At 37.7% G+C, this 17,993-nt stretch overlaps 1 protein-coding gene across 8 annotated transcripts in view; it reads left to right on the forward strand.

Annotated features, from left to right (window-relative positions):
• Positions 1-7,579: 7,579 nt before the first annotated feature.
• The window catches only part of LOC119660816 (glutamine--fructose-6-phosphate aminotransferase [isomerizing] 2), a 78,920-nt gene continuing 68,506 nt past the window's right edge, over positions 7,580-17,993 (forward strand). For 6 of the 8 annotated variants that reach the window (XM_038069659.1, XM_038069662.1, XM_038069660.1 and 3 more), the window contains exons 1-2: positions 7,580-7,942; positions 8,689-8,816. In XM_038069659.1, the coding sequence (XP_037925587.1) occupies positions 8,810-8,816 (7 nt within the window). In that variant the 5' untranslated portion in view covers positions 7,580-7,942; positions 8,689-8,809. The remainder of the gene's footprint in view (positions 7,943-8,688; positions 8,817-17,993) is intronic. The other 2 variants (XM_038069667.1, XM_038069663.1) reach the window with 2 other exon arrangements.

Genomic DNA, 17,993 nt, shown 5'->3' on the forward strand with positions numbered 1-17,993 from the left:
GCAGATTTCATTTTTTGGCTGACTAAGAAACCTATTCGGGGCACATGGTTTACTGGATGGCCACTATAATATATGGTGTAGCGGCGCTTCTCCAGGAAACCAGTCCCTGTCCATCGCATCTCTTGCAAAGCTGCTATATCAGCCTTATATTGGGACAGGGTATCGGCTCCTTCCGTGGCTTCGTATCATCGGTTTTCCATGTAGGGTTGTCAGCCCTACCCAACCCCCAATCTGGAGGACCAGTTGGTATATTGGTACATGTGTACGTAAAGAAATTGATAAATTGATTAACTTCGTGCGCAAAAGCATACATATGTGCATATATGGTATGTATATTAAATGCGGCTGGTTTAATGTACAAATATATCTATCTGAATTAGACACTACCCGCAAACTTCATTAGCACGCATATACTATTACCTACATACACACATGTCTGGTTGGAGTAATTGATATTCATATACAAATGACTAAAAGACTTAAACAAAATAATTCTTTGCGACCCCATTCATATGAACCCACTTCTTTATGGTATTGGCGAATTGATATGTGATGATTTCATTGTAGAATGCACGAAATTCACAAAAAAGTTTCACCCTCTATTACTTTGTTAATTTTAGTTGGATTCTTTTAAACTTGGCCAAATTGTGCATTAGGTTATCCCTTACATACATGTCAAATTTCTGGGGTGGGAAATATACTATTATTAACTTTGTTTGCGTAGATATCGGAACTTGGGGCCTAGACTTCGTAGAGATCCACCACTGTGATTTTTTCAGATTTTTCGGTTGGATATGTTCTAAGAACGAGACCTGTTGAACTTTTTGATGGTCATATTTTGAACCCTCGCTCCCCTATATTTCACTCGATATTAAGTACGGAGCCAGTTTCGAAAAGTGCTAATTGAGCCCTTTCATTTGATACCCTACATTTTGTGAAAAAATTTTGCACCTTCCATACACATGTATTGGGAGCCCCCCTAAACTTAACGCAAAATAGCGCCACTTGCTGCATGTAAAGGGAACAACAGATCACACGCTCTTATCAATTTTCGTAACAGTCAGTTTAGCCGTTTCCGAATGAATCGGGTGTGACAGACAGACAGACATCGACTCGATTCTAATAAGGGTTTGCGTTTAAGTCTTAAAAACAACTTACTTCAATTCATAATCATAACAAAAACTGCTAACAGGAAGAACCGCAGCTAAATTATAACATGTAACAATTCAATGTGACCTAAGATTGAATAATAAATGGTTACTACCTCTGAATTTAATTGAACCCGTTGTTCATGTTTTGTTCTTGTTTACATGCGGAAACTGAAATACTATCGCATTTAATTGTTCCTGATATTTTTGTCTTCTTTATGATTTCGGTCTTTATGTTTTTTAAGGTTTTGTGTAAACACAAAACCTTATTAAAATCGGTTTACTGTCTGTCTGTCTGTCCGTCACACGCATTTTTCTCGGAGACGGTTATAGCGATTGACACCAAATTTGGTAGAAAGGTGGGTACTGTGAACGCTCACGCATACAGTGAATTACATCCTTTTACGTCGAATTTAAGGGGGGGGGGGGGTCCCATGCAAAAGGGGGGTGTAAAATTTTTTTTCATCAAATATAGTCACGTGGGGTATCAAATTAAAGGTCTCGATTAGTACTTTTCAAAGCCGATCTTAGTTTTGTCATTCGTTGGAAGGGTGGGGAGCGCGGGGGGTTGAAAATGATCACTTCTTCAAGGGGGCCATTCTCAGCAACTAGCAAACTGAAAAAACTGAAAAAAATCAGGAGGCTGCCACTATATGGTGCCTGGGCTCCGAAATACCTTCCATGCCGATATCTGTTTAAATAAAGTTAATAATAGTATATTACTACAATTTTTTGTAATTGGTTAGAAACCCCCCTTAAGTTCATCCTAGTACCATGAAATTTGGCAGTGATATAGGCTATAATATAGAGCATGATTGTACCAAGTTTGGTGGAAATCGCACTATTACGAACAAAGTTATAATACCTCAGATTTGTTGCTTCTTTGAAAATTGAAGACTATGAATGTCAATATCACCCGAAAGTGGATACTCTCACATAATATATGGACATATTACGTGCTACGTACTAAGAAATATACAAAACCTTTCGTACCTGAAGCGTTCAGCTTCCGGTTTCCCGACTTGTTTTATATTTGATGTTGGTTAAATTGTTTTCATTCGCTAATAATATTAAACTCAGAGCGTGAAGCGTATGAGGTTGACCATTATCAACACAGGGCTTTCCAACATATGATTTATTTAAATCGCTTTCTAGAAAATAGAGGGCAATGGAATTTTTAGCTATATTACACCGAGCTGTCGTGCACTCGTCGCTCCTCACATCTTTTTCTTCAGCCTTCAGTTCACAAGCGGGTTCGGCTCGTGATGATCGGTTTCGTCATATTATTTTATCAAATGCCTCATCAGAATGTAATTGCGAGACCTTTAAATCCCCATCCAGCGTATCAAGCCACCATTGTTTTGGCCGGCTTTTTGGTTGCTTACCATTGCTTTCGATGTTCTGATCAATACTGGTTGTTGAATTCTATTTAGTGTGAATTACGTGACCACACCATCGAAAACGCCTCTCTTGCCTCGATCGATGCAAACCCACATCGATCGCGGATATTCTCATTTCAGACGTAATCAAAACGTGTCACGCCACCAGTGCAATGCAACATCTTCGTCCCCATTACCGCAAGACGCCGTTCATTCTCCTTTATAGTCGGCCAACACTCAGAACTATAGAGAGTGGCAGACGGACGACATTGCAGTAAATTTTAGATTTGGGACGTGCGCTGATACGTCGATCAAAAAGAACACCAGTTGGGGAATGCCACTTCATCCAGGTTGCATTAATGCGTCAAACAATTTCATTACGCAGTTCTCCATTGGCTGATAGCGTTGACTCGAGATATTTAAATCGCTGAGTTCTGGCAATGGCAGTAACCTGCCCAGAACTGAACGATTTCAATATCTCGGGTCAATACTATAAGCCAATGGAGAACTACGTTATGCTCCTCACATAGGGAAACACAAAACCTTTTATACCTGAAGCGTCAAGCTTCCGGTTTCGCGACTTGTTTTTCTTTCTTTTATAGATTTCATTTAATCATATTCGTTTCGAGTATTTTATGTATTCTTAACCTATTCTACAACAATATATATTAAAGTTATTTAGAATAATAAATCAATATTTTCGTGAAATGTTTTTGAAATTTTTTTCTTTCACTGAAAATTTAAAATGAGCTAAAATATATAGTAATAAAGTGTAATAACAGGGGACAACCGCAATAAGCGACAGTATATATCTATATATGGAATTATTAATAGTAGACAGTATATAATCAAGACTTTCAATGATTTTTCTCTAGCTCTTATATATTTTTTTTGTTTTTTTATTTTTACTTCATCGAGTAGTTCTACAAGTTTCGAGAGTATGATCTTAATCTAGTTTATCTTGGAAGGTGAACAGATCGGAAAACGTTTTTAAATACCTTTTTTTGATTTGATCCTTGAATCATTTTTACCCATCTTTGTATCGATTCCCGTTATCGGTGCTTTATCTCAATTGTTTTCGTTTACTAAGAATTAGCGGTTGTTGCTCCAAATGAGGTCTTTTCACGGTGGAGATTACATCGACTTCTTTAGGTCAGAAGAACCTTTTGAGGTTCTTTGCATGGTTGAGACAAAAAAACCAAAATTATATGGCCACTCTTCTACTCGAAAAATGCTCAGATATTTGAATTTGGTTTGGCTGGTGATAAACATCAATGGCTCGATGCAAGTTAGGCATTTTGCACATTTCTTTTCTTAAGACGCAGTTAGCACTGAGATTTTTCGTGTTCGTAAACGGCGAACTTCAAAGCATTTTATCATGAATAAAATACCATGGAAATCAGTTTGCTCTGTCGGGGAAATTCATTTTCCGTTTAAGAGATGCAATTTTATCATTCGTCAAGCGTGCAATTACAGCCTGCTAAACTACCGAAATAACGAGCAACGACCAATCACTTTTCCATTATTTGCACTTGAATTTTCCAATCATTTCCACATTTCCCGGCACCGCATACACTCGCTGCTGAATGCGGATCGTCCGGCATTAACTCCTCATTTGAAGCGCTGATGCGTTCTTTTTTGTTTCCGTCATTGATGTTCGCCCCAGTCGCGGTCTCCGTCTTCTCCCTTTCCCACCGTCATCTCCCACTTTTTTCCCTGCCAGGCTCCGAATTCCCCAGTCATTTTGAGCGGGAAAGCAGATCAGAATAGCCACCACGATAAATTTCCCTTCCGTGGTCGAAGCTTGACGACCTGAATTTGAAATTTCAAATTTGAATATTCAAACCTCGAAAGCGGTCAGGAAAATGATATCGACGTAAAACGTGGTGAACTGAATCCAAAACGTTCAGTATTTTGGAATGCGTGTAGTAAAATATCCATCGACTATCTTGAAAAGGGAAAAAACCATCAACAGCGACGATTACATAGCGTTATTGGAGCGTTTGAAGGATTAAATCGCGGTAAACGGCCTAATTTCATGGGAAAGAAAGTGCTATTTCGTCAAAACAACGCACGGTGTAACAAATCAATGGAAATAATAGCAAAATTGGATGAAGTGGGTTTCGAATAGCTTCCGAATCGACGGTATTCTCCAGATCTGGTCCGCAGTGACTATTTGCTGTTCTCACACTTCAAGAGAATGCCCCCTGGAAAGAAAATTGTATACCACTATAATCGTTGTATCGCCCTCGATGGCAATGATATTCATTTTATCAAAAAAAAAAAAAGAAAATGTTAGCCTATGACCATTTCAGCCCAACTGTTAATGTTGCGGTTAACTCTATCCTTTTCCAGGTATCATTTAGCAGAATCATGTACAACTTGCAAATACTGTTCGCATCGCTAACTTAGAAGTCTTAGTTATAAATATTAAAATTATTTATTAAAAGGCAAATATGCATATTTCGGCGACTGTTTGGCACCTTCTTCAGTGCTTAGGTTTAGATCCAAAAATATTTGCCTTTTAATAAATAATTTTAGTAAAGTATAAGAAAATAATTTTTGGATTTTATTTTACATCAAGAGCTTTATTCAAACGTTCTAAACGGAAATTTTTGTTTAATAAGTCTCAGTTGATTTATAACTTGCATTACAAATTATTTTACTATAAAGTTTTTTCTCTGTTTGTGTGTAAACCTTTGCTCACTAGCGTATATCATCTCATCTCATTGGGCTAGCAAAATTATGTAAATCTAAATTAAATAAATAAATAATAAATTAAATAAATAAATAATAAAAAAATAAAATAAATTTTATTTTAAATGGTGCTCCTTAAAAGAAACTGGAAATGGATAAACTGGAACTTCCGATGGACCGTGTCGTATGGTTAGAGCACAAGGCTGTCATACAAAAGGTCGCGGTTCAAATCTCGTATCGTGATTTCCCGTCGGATGCCAGCCAACTCAGCAGTGAATGAGTACCTGAGCCAAATCAGGGTAACAATCTCGTTCCAGCGCAATGCTGGCCACATTGCCTCCCACAGTGTACTGTAGTGCATCGTTACGGGCTTGAATGAAGTGCTCTAACACACTTCAAGGCCCTGATCCAATTGGATTGATGTGCCAACGGTTATTATTACATTATTGAACCGTATTCGCGAAATCGTTGAAATAAATTGCGGAACTCTGACGTAATACACGCTGCGGGGTTATTCATGGAGAAACACCGTGAGAAGCATCGCCTTCTTTACATTGCATGTCTGGATCTAGAGAAACCGTTTGACCGTGCGCCACACGAACTCATCTGGTATGCTTTACGACACATTTAGTGCCAGAAGAACTCGTGCGCTGGGTTCAATTGCTTTACCACGGTCCGAAAAGTAAAATTCGAAGTATGGCGGGTGTATCAAAACCGCTTCATGTCTCTTTTGGTGTTCATCAAGGAAGCACCCTCTCACCACTCCTCTTTGTTCTTGTTATGGATACCGTCACACGGGATATCCAACGTCCAGCGCCCTACACACTGCTTTATGTAGATGATGTTTTCCTAGCATCTGATAGTAAAACTGATCTTGAGCAACTTGTTCAAAAATGGAATGATCGCCTCATGCAACACGGTCTCAGATTGAGTCTAAACAAAACTGAATTTTTGACGACCTATCCCCATGAAACAAGCACAAACACTTTCAGCGGCAGTGATCTGTCCAGAATTGTGCGATTTAAATATCTCGGGTCAACGCTATCAGCCAATGCAGAACTGCTTTTTATAATTTGGGGGTGCTTTTCGTTTTCGGCTGTTACTTTTGAACATAATTAATTTGAATGAATTCGTTTTGGGAACTGCAGAAGGCACTATTTGCGTTGTAAGTGCTAATTATTAAATTAAAGATGCATACACTCATTGCATAAAATTGAAGATTATGTGCATTGCCGTGATTTTGTGCGTGGACAATCGACCTACATGCATATTTTATGTTATGAAATTCATACTAAGAGTGCACATACCTCTGGCTTAAAGTCACTTTTTAGGAAGCGACGGGACTAATGCAAGTGACGTTAATAATTATTATTTGCAAACCAAATAGTGCCTTCTGCAGTTCCCAAAACGAATTTATTCAAATTAATTACATTCAAAAGTTACAGTCGAAAACGAAAAACGGCGCGAATTGCAAATGACGTCAAATGTCAGCAAACAATCATCCGTTAGGCACCGCAATTGTCGCAATTTTCCCAACTTTCTTGCGTGTTACACTGCGCATCGAAATTGTTGTGTATTGCTTCATACACGTCAGTGTAATGGGCTTCATTTAACAGCTCTCTCATTGCGCACGCACGCATTCATTCCGGTGTTGTGTTTCAGGCTATACATTACTGTTGATGTAGTGATTGTTAGCGGTATCTTTTGGTTATTGCCCTGTAGGCATGCGCGCACCATGGGCAGATACTGTCTCGTATCTAGATACACCATGTATCCACATAAACGTATTAAAAGGCGGAGGTGGTACAGAGGCGATCGTGCTTGGAACATATATGATCAAAATACTGCAAGATACTTGGGCTGCCTTGATTGGGTCGCGATAATGGCCACAGTGGAAGTCTGCATAGCAAAGTGAATTTCGCTGAGATTGTGATGTTTTTTTTTTGTTGGTTTGGTTTTGGATACGTGCCTCCATGGTACGGAAACACTTCTGATACACATTAGGTTAGTTAATTGATCATGTATGTCGGTTGGTCTTTTCTTCATTTTTTGTGGAGCGAACGGGTAAGTGGGAGTCAGGGAAGTTGTCTGATGAAGATTTGTTTGAGGGGAGCAGTAAGGTTTCCCTTCGCACTAGACCTAGAACTAGTGATAAATGCTGACGGAGCAGCGAAAAACTTGTACGGGGTAGTGTCTTTCTAGGTACTTGGTCTACTGATCTTGTTTCCTTTAGTTATTGAGGTGTGGGGTTGAACTTGTCGGCGCAACCACAGTAGTCAACCTGACTTATAAGTATTTATTCGCTTGAATTTAGAGTGGGGATCAGTTGGTGTGGAGACTGAAGGGGGCAAGTTCGCTATTACGAAACATATATTTGCAGAAACCAATATTTTTCCCGTATACTTATGACACGCTTATCACAAATATATTTGATATGATCGCGGTGTAGATCGCCACAGTCGCAAGTTGTCTCTGAAGAGGTTTTGTTCGCGGAGTACTTTCGTGTTGCAGAAAAAAATCTCTTGCGCTCGTCTCCCTACATGGTAGAAGTGGTATATTAACGAAAATACAAGAGAGATTCAAAGATTTTTGTGCCTAGTTTTGTTATTGCCGTTTGTTGCCTTTTGGTTGAGTACGTTTTTGTTGATTTTTGATCGATTTCTTAGTGAAACTGTGCTTGTGTTTCTTGGTGATTGCAACGAAAGTTTTGGTGAAGAGGTGATTTCTTATTAATTTTAAAGTATATATTTAGTGTTTATTGTATAAGTTATTTGGGAGTAAACCGGAAATGCTACATCCCTTGTAGATATTGCCGGAAAGTTGCTTATTAATTAATTAGTTTTTTTTCGGTCATTGTGGGACTCAACCCGGTCTCTATTATTTTACAGCTGTAACCGGCCTGCAAATGTAAACTTATTATATGCAACTGAATTAGGCTGTAAATCTGACATTCTTAGTGGTGAATTTTGTTAACGATAATATTGGATTCATTGAGACGTGGCAAAATTAATAGTTGATATCTTCATTTTTTATATATATTTTCATTTTATTTATTTTATGCATTAATTATAGTTATCATTTGTCATATGTATATTTGTTTCATCGCATTATCTTTATTTTACCATGTTTATGATTTAATAATTGGTATTTTTCAAGTCTTATTTACTGTGCTGATTTTTAGATGAAATTTATTTTAGTTTTTATGATATATCAATTGTAACAGCATTTGTCCACAACCAAATTGAAGAAAGTGGACATTTCTCAATAATTTAAACCGTTGTTTTTTTTTTGCAAGAAAAGAAAATGGATAAATTTAAAATATACATTTTAATTATATTCATTACTAGTTATGATTACATCATTATATGCTGCTTCGAATTTTTATACTTTGGACAAATCTCTTTATAAGAAAAATCCTTCAAATCCCTTCACTAACCATTTCCTCCATTTTCTATTTATTACAGATAATAGGATCCAGTAAACATTGATAATAAAGTGATATTATTCGTGCTTTTTGTGTTCTAGTTAAAGACCTAAAATACAAACATCTATTTTCTTTCTCATTTAAATTCAAAGCAGTTAAACATGTGTGGTAAGTAGACTTTAACATCAAAAGAAATTTTATATATTGAATATCTGTTTATCCAGTTTTCATTTCGGTATTGTCCTAATACTGATCAAATTAAATTTTTGATTAAGTTTAATTTGTTTCTGCGTTGATCTTGAATTATACGTAGATGTAGCATAAAGCATATTTTCTAATTTAAACAGTTGTTTGATACCTTTTCATTAGATTAAAAATGTGTATTCAGCATTTTTTATTTACGGTTATTTACTGTTCACTAGAATGAATTACTTAAAAAATATTAATTGGATAAATAGATACAGTTTTTTTAGTGTTAGTTGTCCTCAAAATAGTGAGCCAATAAAATAAAATAAATCATTCAATAAATAAGCATTAAATTAAAAGACTTTAATGTGTAACTACATAAACAACCAAATAAATGAAGAAATTAATGAATAAATAAAGTATATATATTAAATGAATAAATCCATGGGTAAAAAATAACTAAACTCTTAAATAAAGTAATAAGAATGCAGGAAATGAATCTATGAAAAAAGTAAACTGGTTAAAAAAATGCTTCATATCTTAAGTAGAACGTCTTTAGTTGTTGAAAACTTTCTTTCGTTTCGGCTTGAAATAAACGAATAAAACGATGAAAAAATAAGTGATAAAATAATAAGTCAATAAATAACTAGTTAACCTAATTACCGCCAAGTATGTGAACCTATCTATGGATAATTATCACATATTATAAGAACCGGTCTATCTATCTAAATGAGGTCAAAACTAAATTTATAAACTAAACTAAAAAGTTTATAAACTTAGTTTTCATGGAATTCAGAGAAAAGAAAACTTATTTTACCCTATAATCCCTCTGAGATCAGACCTGATCGACAACCGACCGTCAAAGAAAAAGTATCGTAAATATCGAAGTTCAAAATATAACAACTTTCACTTTCCGCAGACAACAAAACGCATATACGAATAGAAGGTCGACGAGGTAGTTCGAACAAGAATGACTGGATCAAATTCAAATGATTATCATTCAAATTCCTACTGCTCTTATGTAGTATTTTTACAGATATTATACAATTTTATCATTAAAGAGCATTTGCACTGTATATCCGCAACATTGAGCAATAAATGTTTTTTTGTCACCCTCGCAATTAGGGGATACACTCTATCCTTTACGAAAATTGATTTTTAAGTATTAAATTTATACAGCGGTTTATGATGGCTTCGTGCAGTAATCGTGAATTTCAAAACCTAAAAGATAAAAATAAAAAAGAAAAAATCACAGCAAAACCGGTTAATTTTGTGTTTCTAAAATTTGCTATTACAAAAGATTAAACCCAACGCGAAGAAGGTTGCGGGTGGGGAGTGAAAGAGGAAGGGATCGATTATCTATTCCGCCTAACTAGATTTTATTCGGCAATATATACAGGGTGTCTCGTCAACGATGTTGGAATAGCCGTTCTATCTTTTAACGTTACGAAGTTATAACGTTTTGTCGTGAGTAGTATCCAAAAACATGACCTGCCCAACAAAATCAAAATTTTCCACTTGTCCAATCCAGTGTTGTGCAGTAGTTAACTTATTTGTTAGTTAGGTAATTATTAAACTAATAATTGATTCAGTTATTTATTGCAATGTTCGACTAACAACTGATTAGTCTTAATCACCAATGAGCAACAAATTTTTTCAATTTTCCTTCGTTATTCAAAGCCTGCAACTAACAATTAAAAATAGGAAAAATTAATTGCCCCCTTATGAGTACAACGAATCAATTGTTAGTCTTTAATTGCAATTGACAAGTAACCTTTTAATTCTGTAGGAATCAAGCGTACGAAAATTATACGAGTTGAAGATGAAGGTTTTGTATAAAACAAAGCATTTTGTAAAACTGTCCGTGGGTTAGTAACTTTTATTGGAAAACAGCTGAATTTGTTATTTCGAAATATGACGGTTGGTAGGTGGCCTACGAAGTTGTTAACAAGTAATCAACGACATAGTTTTATGTTAACTGAGGGCGGCGAGGTGGATTATTTCTCTTCTATGGGTTCTTTGCATGGTTGTTATTTCGCTTAGTAACTACTTCAAAAAGAATGTTCGAACAGTGTTGCCGCCGTCATTTTTATGGACAGTTTGCAAATAGGCGGTCTGCATGGGGCATTGGCCCATAGGGGACCATGCCGCTAGGCTCGGCATACCCTACAATTCGCACTGCCGAAGCTGCGGAGAAGAAAGGGAAACCCTCATGCACTTTCTCTGCGATTGTTCAGCTCTGGCTAGAGTCAGGCTGCGCACACTGGGTAAACCATTCTTTGGGGACCTCAGAAAGATTTATAGCTGGAGGGTGGGAGAGCTGCTTTCTTTCGTGAATGCTACGGGCAGGCTCTGAAGATCGGAGCCGGCTGGACTCTGCCTCCCTTCGGCTGAAGAGGACATTGCTGCCGCTCTTATATTTTTAGGCCATGGATTTTTAAAAAAACAGGGTTGACATCTGAGGATTTTCGGTGGAGTAAAATCCCAAAATATTCGGTTGCCGAATATGAAAATTTCTCACCTTTTATGTTGTTATGTGAAAATGAATAAAAATTTCCATGAAACCGCGAAAGAACTCAAATGACTTGCTAATATCCAACTGCGAAAAAAATGTCTTCAAACAACACCAAAACTAAAAATGTTGTTCGTGCCACATTATTTTTCTGAATTTTACGTCGCCAGAAATCTTAAAATGATAACCCCCTCTTAAAAACGACAACTTTTCCTATCGAATACGGTTCGTCGATTCGCACCCATTAACATAAAAGAAAACTGAAAGGAACAAACACGGCAACCCTGTTAACAAAATACCTATAGAATAACGACGGCAACACTAATCCAACATCCCCATACAAACGTCACTAAAATTTCAGAACATCTCCCAGCTCCAAAACGTCTATGCTAATTTTTACACAATTCATAAGAAAATCATAAAATCCTTCAAATGAAATGCGTTTACATTCCAGTCATATTCACCTGTTAATTATCAATCAAAACCGCTGAAAAATTCTTTGTTAGCTGGTTTTTCTAATAATTGATTTCCAAGGAACTTACCATCATTCAATTCAAATCGTTTGAACAACGCATGAAAATCAAAAAAATTAAATTTTCAATTGTTAGTTGCAACTGACTTTCGAATGAATTAATTTCTTTCATTAGTCGTTAGTCGCAACTAACTTTTGCACAACACTCAATCACTTAATCCCAAAACTGTCACCATTTTCGGAAACTACATCAAATTTCATAAAAATATATTATCATTTATTTCAATGGCAAAGGTCACCGTCACTTCGAAGAAATAACTCTACAAACTTTCAAGATATTTCACAATCGATCTTTCATTTAAATTCCGAAAGGCAAAATTGTAACGGTACTCTACTCTAAAATTACGAACTTGCAAAGTTGAAAAAAGTTGCGTCACTATGTTAACTCTCGTATGGGGTTAATTTTGGGAAATTAAATGGAAGAAAACGTGGCTGTAAGCAAATTAGCTTGGATATGGTGTTCTAATTGCGAACAACAGAAAAACAGTGGGTCAAAAAACTTAAAACGTTTGATTTTTTCCATAGCAAGACCACGGCTATTAGACGCTAGGAAAACATCATCTGCATAAAGCAGTGTATAGGGTACTGGGCGTTGAATGTCCCTTGTGGCAGTGTTCATAATCAGTACAAAGAGAAATAGTGGAGGAGCGCTTCCTTGAGACACGAAGCGGTTCTGATGCACCCGCCACATTTCGAACTTTACTTTTCGGATCGCGGTAGAGCAATTTAATCCAGTGTATGTACAAGTTCGGGCACTAGATGCTCTAGTAAAGCTTATCAGATGAGCTCGTGTGGCACACGGCCAAATACTTTCTCCAGAGCCAGAAGTATAATGTAAAGAGAGCGATGCTTCTTACGATGTTTCTCCACGATTAACCGCGCAGCGTCTAATACACGTCAGTAGTTCCGCAATTTTTGGCAAACCTCACTTGATTCACGGTTATTGTAAGGATTTTGCGAATACGGTTGTCAACAATGGTTTCAAAATTCTTCATGGTACGGGAGAGCAACCGTATTGGACCGTAATTTGAACATTCTGCTGTACTACCAGCCTTTTTTCGTATTGCCAATCAGATGGTGTTCTACTTTCCTGAATAATCCGATTAAAGAATTCACTGAGCCAGTGTTGGGTCCCAGCTCTTCGCTTTCCAGAGCTCAGATGCGATGTCGTCAGGTCCTGTTACTTTCCCAGATTTCATTTGTTTCACTGCTTCCTCGACCTCAGTCACGCTTACAGGCAGAATTACTCCAAATGTCGGCAATGCTCGTGGAAGTGGAGGATGAACAAATTCTTTCGTCGAAATCTACTCGAAACTATCTATCCGTCGCGGCTCGTCGATTGGTAAGGAAACTGCCGTTTTAGTCATTAACGAAACAGAAGTGTTCAAAATCGTGTGTGCGTTGATGTCGGCTTTTGATAAGTCGATACAAATCTCTCTCGCCATGCCGAGTATCCAGTTTATCGTAAAGATCCTTGTAATGTAATGCACGGGTGGAAACGATCGCTTTCTTTGCTTACCGGTTGGCATTGTTGTCATTTTGCCAAATAGCCAGCGTTTTTCTTTTCACGGACCTTTATTTCAACATGTGTCCGGTTGGCTCAAGTGGTTCGCGCGCTGCACTGTCGTAGCGGAAGGTGGCGGTCCACACTTCAATTATCGTCATTCCAAAGCAGCTTTGAGGATCGCGTCTTGTACTTGGTTCTGCGATTCCTCCATATTTGTAATGGTTAGTAATAGCGCAAGGGAGATAATTTCTTCTATCTTCTCACGAAATTGCCACCATTTAATGTGTGACAGCCCAGTGCGTTCCTCACACTGTTTTATCGGTGGCTTAATTCGCAAGACGATGTTGGGATGCGATGATTTCATAGGGAATGGCTTTGCAAGTCAATGACGGTGATAAAATGCCAGCGTTTTATGAGAATATAGTCGATTTGCATTTTATTCTTTCCACTATAAAATGTAGGAGATGCGACAATCATTTGAGGAAGCATGTATTCGTAAGTACACAAAATCGACTATACGCTCGCCACCCAAGTTGCGTGCTCCAAACCCTTTCCCGACATGGCACCTGTTGCCATCTGCCTTTTTACCCGCAAACAACATTAGATACAATAGAACTGACGAATGAATAACGATCACTACGGTAAGAGGGTGTTTATATATATATATGTAACCATGGCAACCAACACCTTCTCCGTTCCCGTCCCTTTTTATTCATTCGGTGGGGTACAGTGAAATAATACTGATTTAGAATCCGTCATTAGACGGGTAAGTGTAGTTCCTGCACATTAGATACAATAGAATTGAGGAATAAATAACGATCACTATTCCACGTCATCAGAGTGGAAGAGGGTACTTGATCTAAAAATTTTGCAGCACACTCAAATGCATTCTCTTCGTGAGTATTTATATAAGAAACATTCCTCTAGCCAATTACATCAGGCTACCGTCATGGCAGATAATAAATTGCCTTCTTTGAATTTGAAAAGCAGAGAATGGGATCGCATGTCGAATGTTACTTCAGTCAAACAGAAGTTCGACATGCGGAAAGAGGAACCCATATATGAAGGTCATACAGGTATAAACAGTTTGTTGTCACCAGGCATTGATATCGAAGCCTCCAACAAAACTAATTACAAACCGTACATCCGACCACAGTGCTAATCATAGTAGACTCGATCTAGTTCTGCTTTTCAAGGAAGAACGAGCGTGCTTCATAATCGATGTAGTTGTACCGTTGGACCGGAACACTGTGTAATTTCACCGATGGGATTAGTCTTCGAAATCGACACTAATTCACAACGTGTACTACTATTCAAATATTTTATGCCTATATTGCTAGTGCTTTCTGACTAAATGGAAATAAATATCTTTTAATTTAAATTTATATTTTCAAATATCTCAAGCAATGATGTTACAAATTCGATATCTGAACCCAGACTGAAAATGAGGAACAATATTTTAGTACAATAAATATAAAGGTGTGCTATGTTCTCTTCAACAGACATATTCCCTTCTTTCCTCATTTGTTATGTAGATATGGCCAACGCCTTTTTACATAAAACCTTATTAAAATGTCTGTCCGTCACGCGCATTTTGCAGGCGGACGGTTGTAGCGATTCACACCAAATCTCGTGGAAAGATGGGAGTTGTGAACACTCACACATACAGTGAGTTACATAATTCTACATCGAATTTAAGGGGGGGGGGTCTCCATATATGCAACATATATGTTTCTGTTCAAATAAAGTTAATACTAGTATATTACTATAATTTTTACTAATTGGCTGCAAAACCCCCTTAAGTTCATTCTAGCGCCAAGAAACAGTGTAGGGTATAACATCTGTCACCTGTCGCTTCATTGCAAATTTAAGACTAAACGTGAATATTCTCACATAATATATGCATATATTAAATGGTCCGTGCTAATGGAACAAATGCACACTTTATAAAAGAAATATACAAAACCTTTCATACCTGAAGCGTCCAGCTTCCGGTTTCCCGACTTGTTTATGTATGGTACAGATAATTCCTCGTTGGAAGTCGTTAGCCATTGATTCGTTGTCCCACATCTTGAGCATAAGTTAGTGAACCGCTGGTTGTAATTGGTCGCCTCCATGTTTAACCAATTTTTTAAGCCTTTAAATTGCACGGACTACTTCCCCCATGCTTGGTGGTGGCAGCATTTGTCCGTCGTCTTCAGTTGGCGGGACCTCCAATTTGCCGATATTCCGGCTGTTCAGCAATTCATCGAAATAGTCAACCCATTGCTCCAATATGTCCATTCTACTGAAATCTTTGTCTCGGCAGGATGAGCATCGAGGTGTGTAAAGCTTCATCCTGCTGACTTGTTGGTAAAGTGTCCGCGCCTGGTGCGGTTGCTTGTTGTACTTGTCGAGTTCACAGACTTATTGGTTCCCTCAGAATTCCTTTTTCTGTCTTTGAAGTCGTTTCCCCACCCAACGGAATTCGTGATACACCTCTTGCGCGTGCACGCGTCCTGTGAGAATGCTGGAATGCCCGGTATCCAGCATTTTTCCTTTTCATTGTTAGCTTACATTCATCGTCGTACCAGCCGTTCAAAATTTTCTTGCGGCTGGCGCGAAGTATGTTTGTGGCCGTATCAACGATAACGTTCTTCAGGTGGTTGTGAAGAACATTTGTTGATACTTCATCATAGCCGCGGTTATTACGACATTAACTTCCCCTTATTGGTGTTACCGACGGCTTTGTTTTGGATGGCTTCAGTATTCACTCTCATTTGATTTTCAGAGAGGATTCGAGGCCGGAGCACTATGCCAGATAGTGATCCGAGTCTCTATATTGGGTCCCTATATGTTCTGACATTCATCAAGACTGAGAGGTGACGGCGTTCAAGCAACACGTGGTCAATTTGGTTGAAAGTGGTGCCTTCTGGAGAGGCCCATGTATCCTCGTGGACCGCTTTCCGCGCAAACCAACAACCATTTCGTTTGATACTGCTAACTGAATAATTCGCAGCCTGCTATCATTGGTAACCTTATGTAAGCTTTGCCCCGTCCCTACTTGACTGTTAAATGATTTTGTTATCATACTTCGGACAAGCTCCGATGGTTCGCTCAATTGCTTCGTAGAAGATATCCTTTTCCGACTCTGTAATCTCCTCTGTAAGGGCATGAACATTAGTAAGGTTTATATTTCTAAATTTGCCTCGCAAAGGCAGAGTGCATAGTCTTTGGCCTAGGTTTTCAAAGCATTGGCAGCGTTGTATTGCATATGTACTCAGAGCGGCGATCTTACAAAATATTAATTTTAAATGTGAATCGGCCTGGGGAAGATAATATAAATATGAACTGATAAACGAAACATATCCACCTTTATTTCAGTATGAACACAATTATGCTATAATGACAAATAAGCTTTCTGAACTAAATTTTCAGGCTTGAGTGTACTAATTTGGCCAGTCACTGTATGAAATTGCAACATATCACTACCTAATCACAGGCAGCATGGTCAAGTAATCCCTCAAGGTGGCGTTGGGATGCTAAAGAAATAATAGTATTTTAAATTGAAAGACTATCTTTGGAAGTTCCATGAATAATCATGACCCCCAAACGAAGAAAAGACCCTTCCCACACTACATCCTTTACAACCTTAACCATCCATAGATTATTTTGAAACTATTTAAGAAATTGCTACTTTGAAAAATCTTTATCCTCTCTTGAACATCGAACAATAATACTGCAACACCAATTCAGCTTTCGGGAAAAATACGGTAGGAGGATTTTATGTATTTGTTCCACATACATAAAATCCTCCCAGAAATAAGGAGAGCACGAGGGTCTTAGATTTAAAAAGAGTTTTTTGCTTACGGCTGTCCACATACTCTTAGAGAACTAGTTACTGAAAAGAAAGCTCGATGATATTCTCACTTGAGTACCTCGAGAAAGTATTCAAAATCCGATATTCATGGCTTTCTTGGAAGTACTTACACCACCCACTTTTACTTATAGCAGGTCCAGCAAAAGCTAAATTTTATATTTCCAAGGAGTTGCTACACTTGATTGCATTCTTATAGCAACATCTAATGCGCATTCTTTGATCCTTTATTTGTGCATACATACAAATTCGCCAGCCTTACCAGAAGGCATGTCATCTTTCTATGAGCTGACAAAATATCAAATATATTTACAAACAAAATAATAGAAAAATCGCGCGCATCCGACTAACAAATTCGATAAATTATAGTAAGATTTTGCAAACACGTCATATATCTTATGTCTTAATAATGGCAACGTTTGCAGTTGATACCGCGATTCTCAGGACGCATTCCTACTCAACATTGGCATCTTCCTATTTCTCTCTTTTTCCTTCAAGATAAATGGACAAACCATGCACTACAATCAAGTGCATTCTTTTCGGGAGTTTTTTTCGAGACCCAATCTTCTAGGCAAATACATCAGGCTACCTTCATGGCAGATAATAAATTATGTCCTTTGAACTTGAGAAGCAGAGAATGGGAGCGCGTGTCGAATGTTACTTCAGTCCAACAGAAATTCAACATGTGGAAAGAGAAACCCATTCGCGGAGGTCATATCGAACATTTGTTATTGCTAGGCATTGACATTGAA

This window comes from Hermetia illucens, chromosome 7 (assembly GCF_905115235.1).
Source record: "Hermetia illucens chromosome 7, iHerIll2.2.curated.20191125, whole genome shotgun sequence".
In the NCBI taxonomy this organism is placed as follows: Eukaryota; Metazoa; Arthropoda; class Insecta; order Diptera; family Stratiomyidae; genus Hermetia; species Hermetia illucens.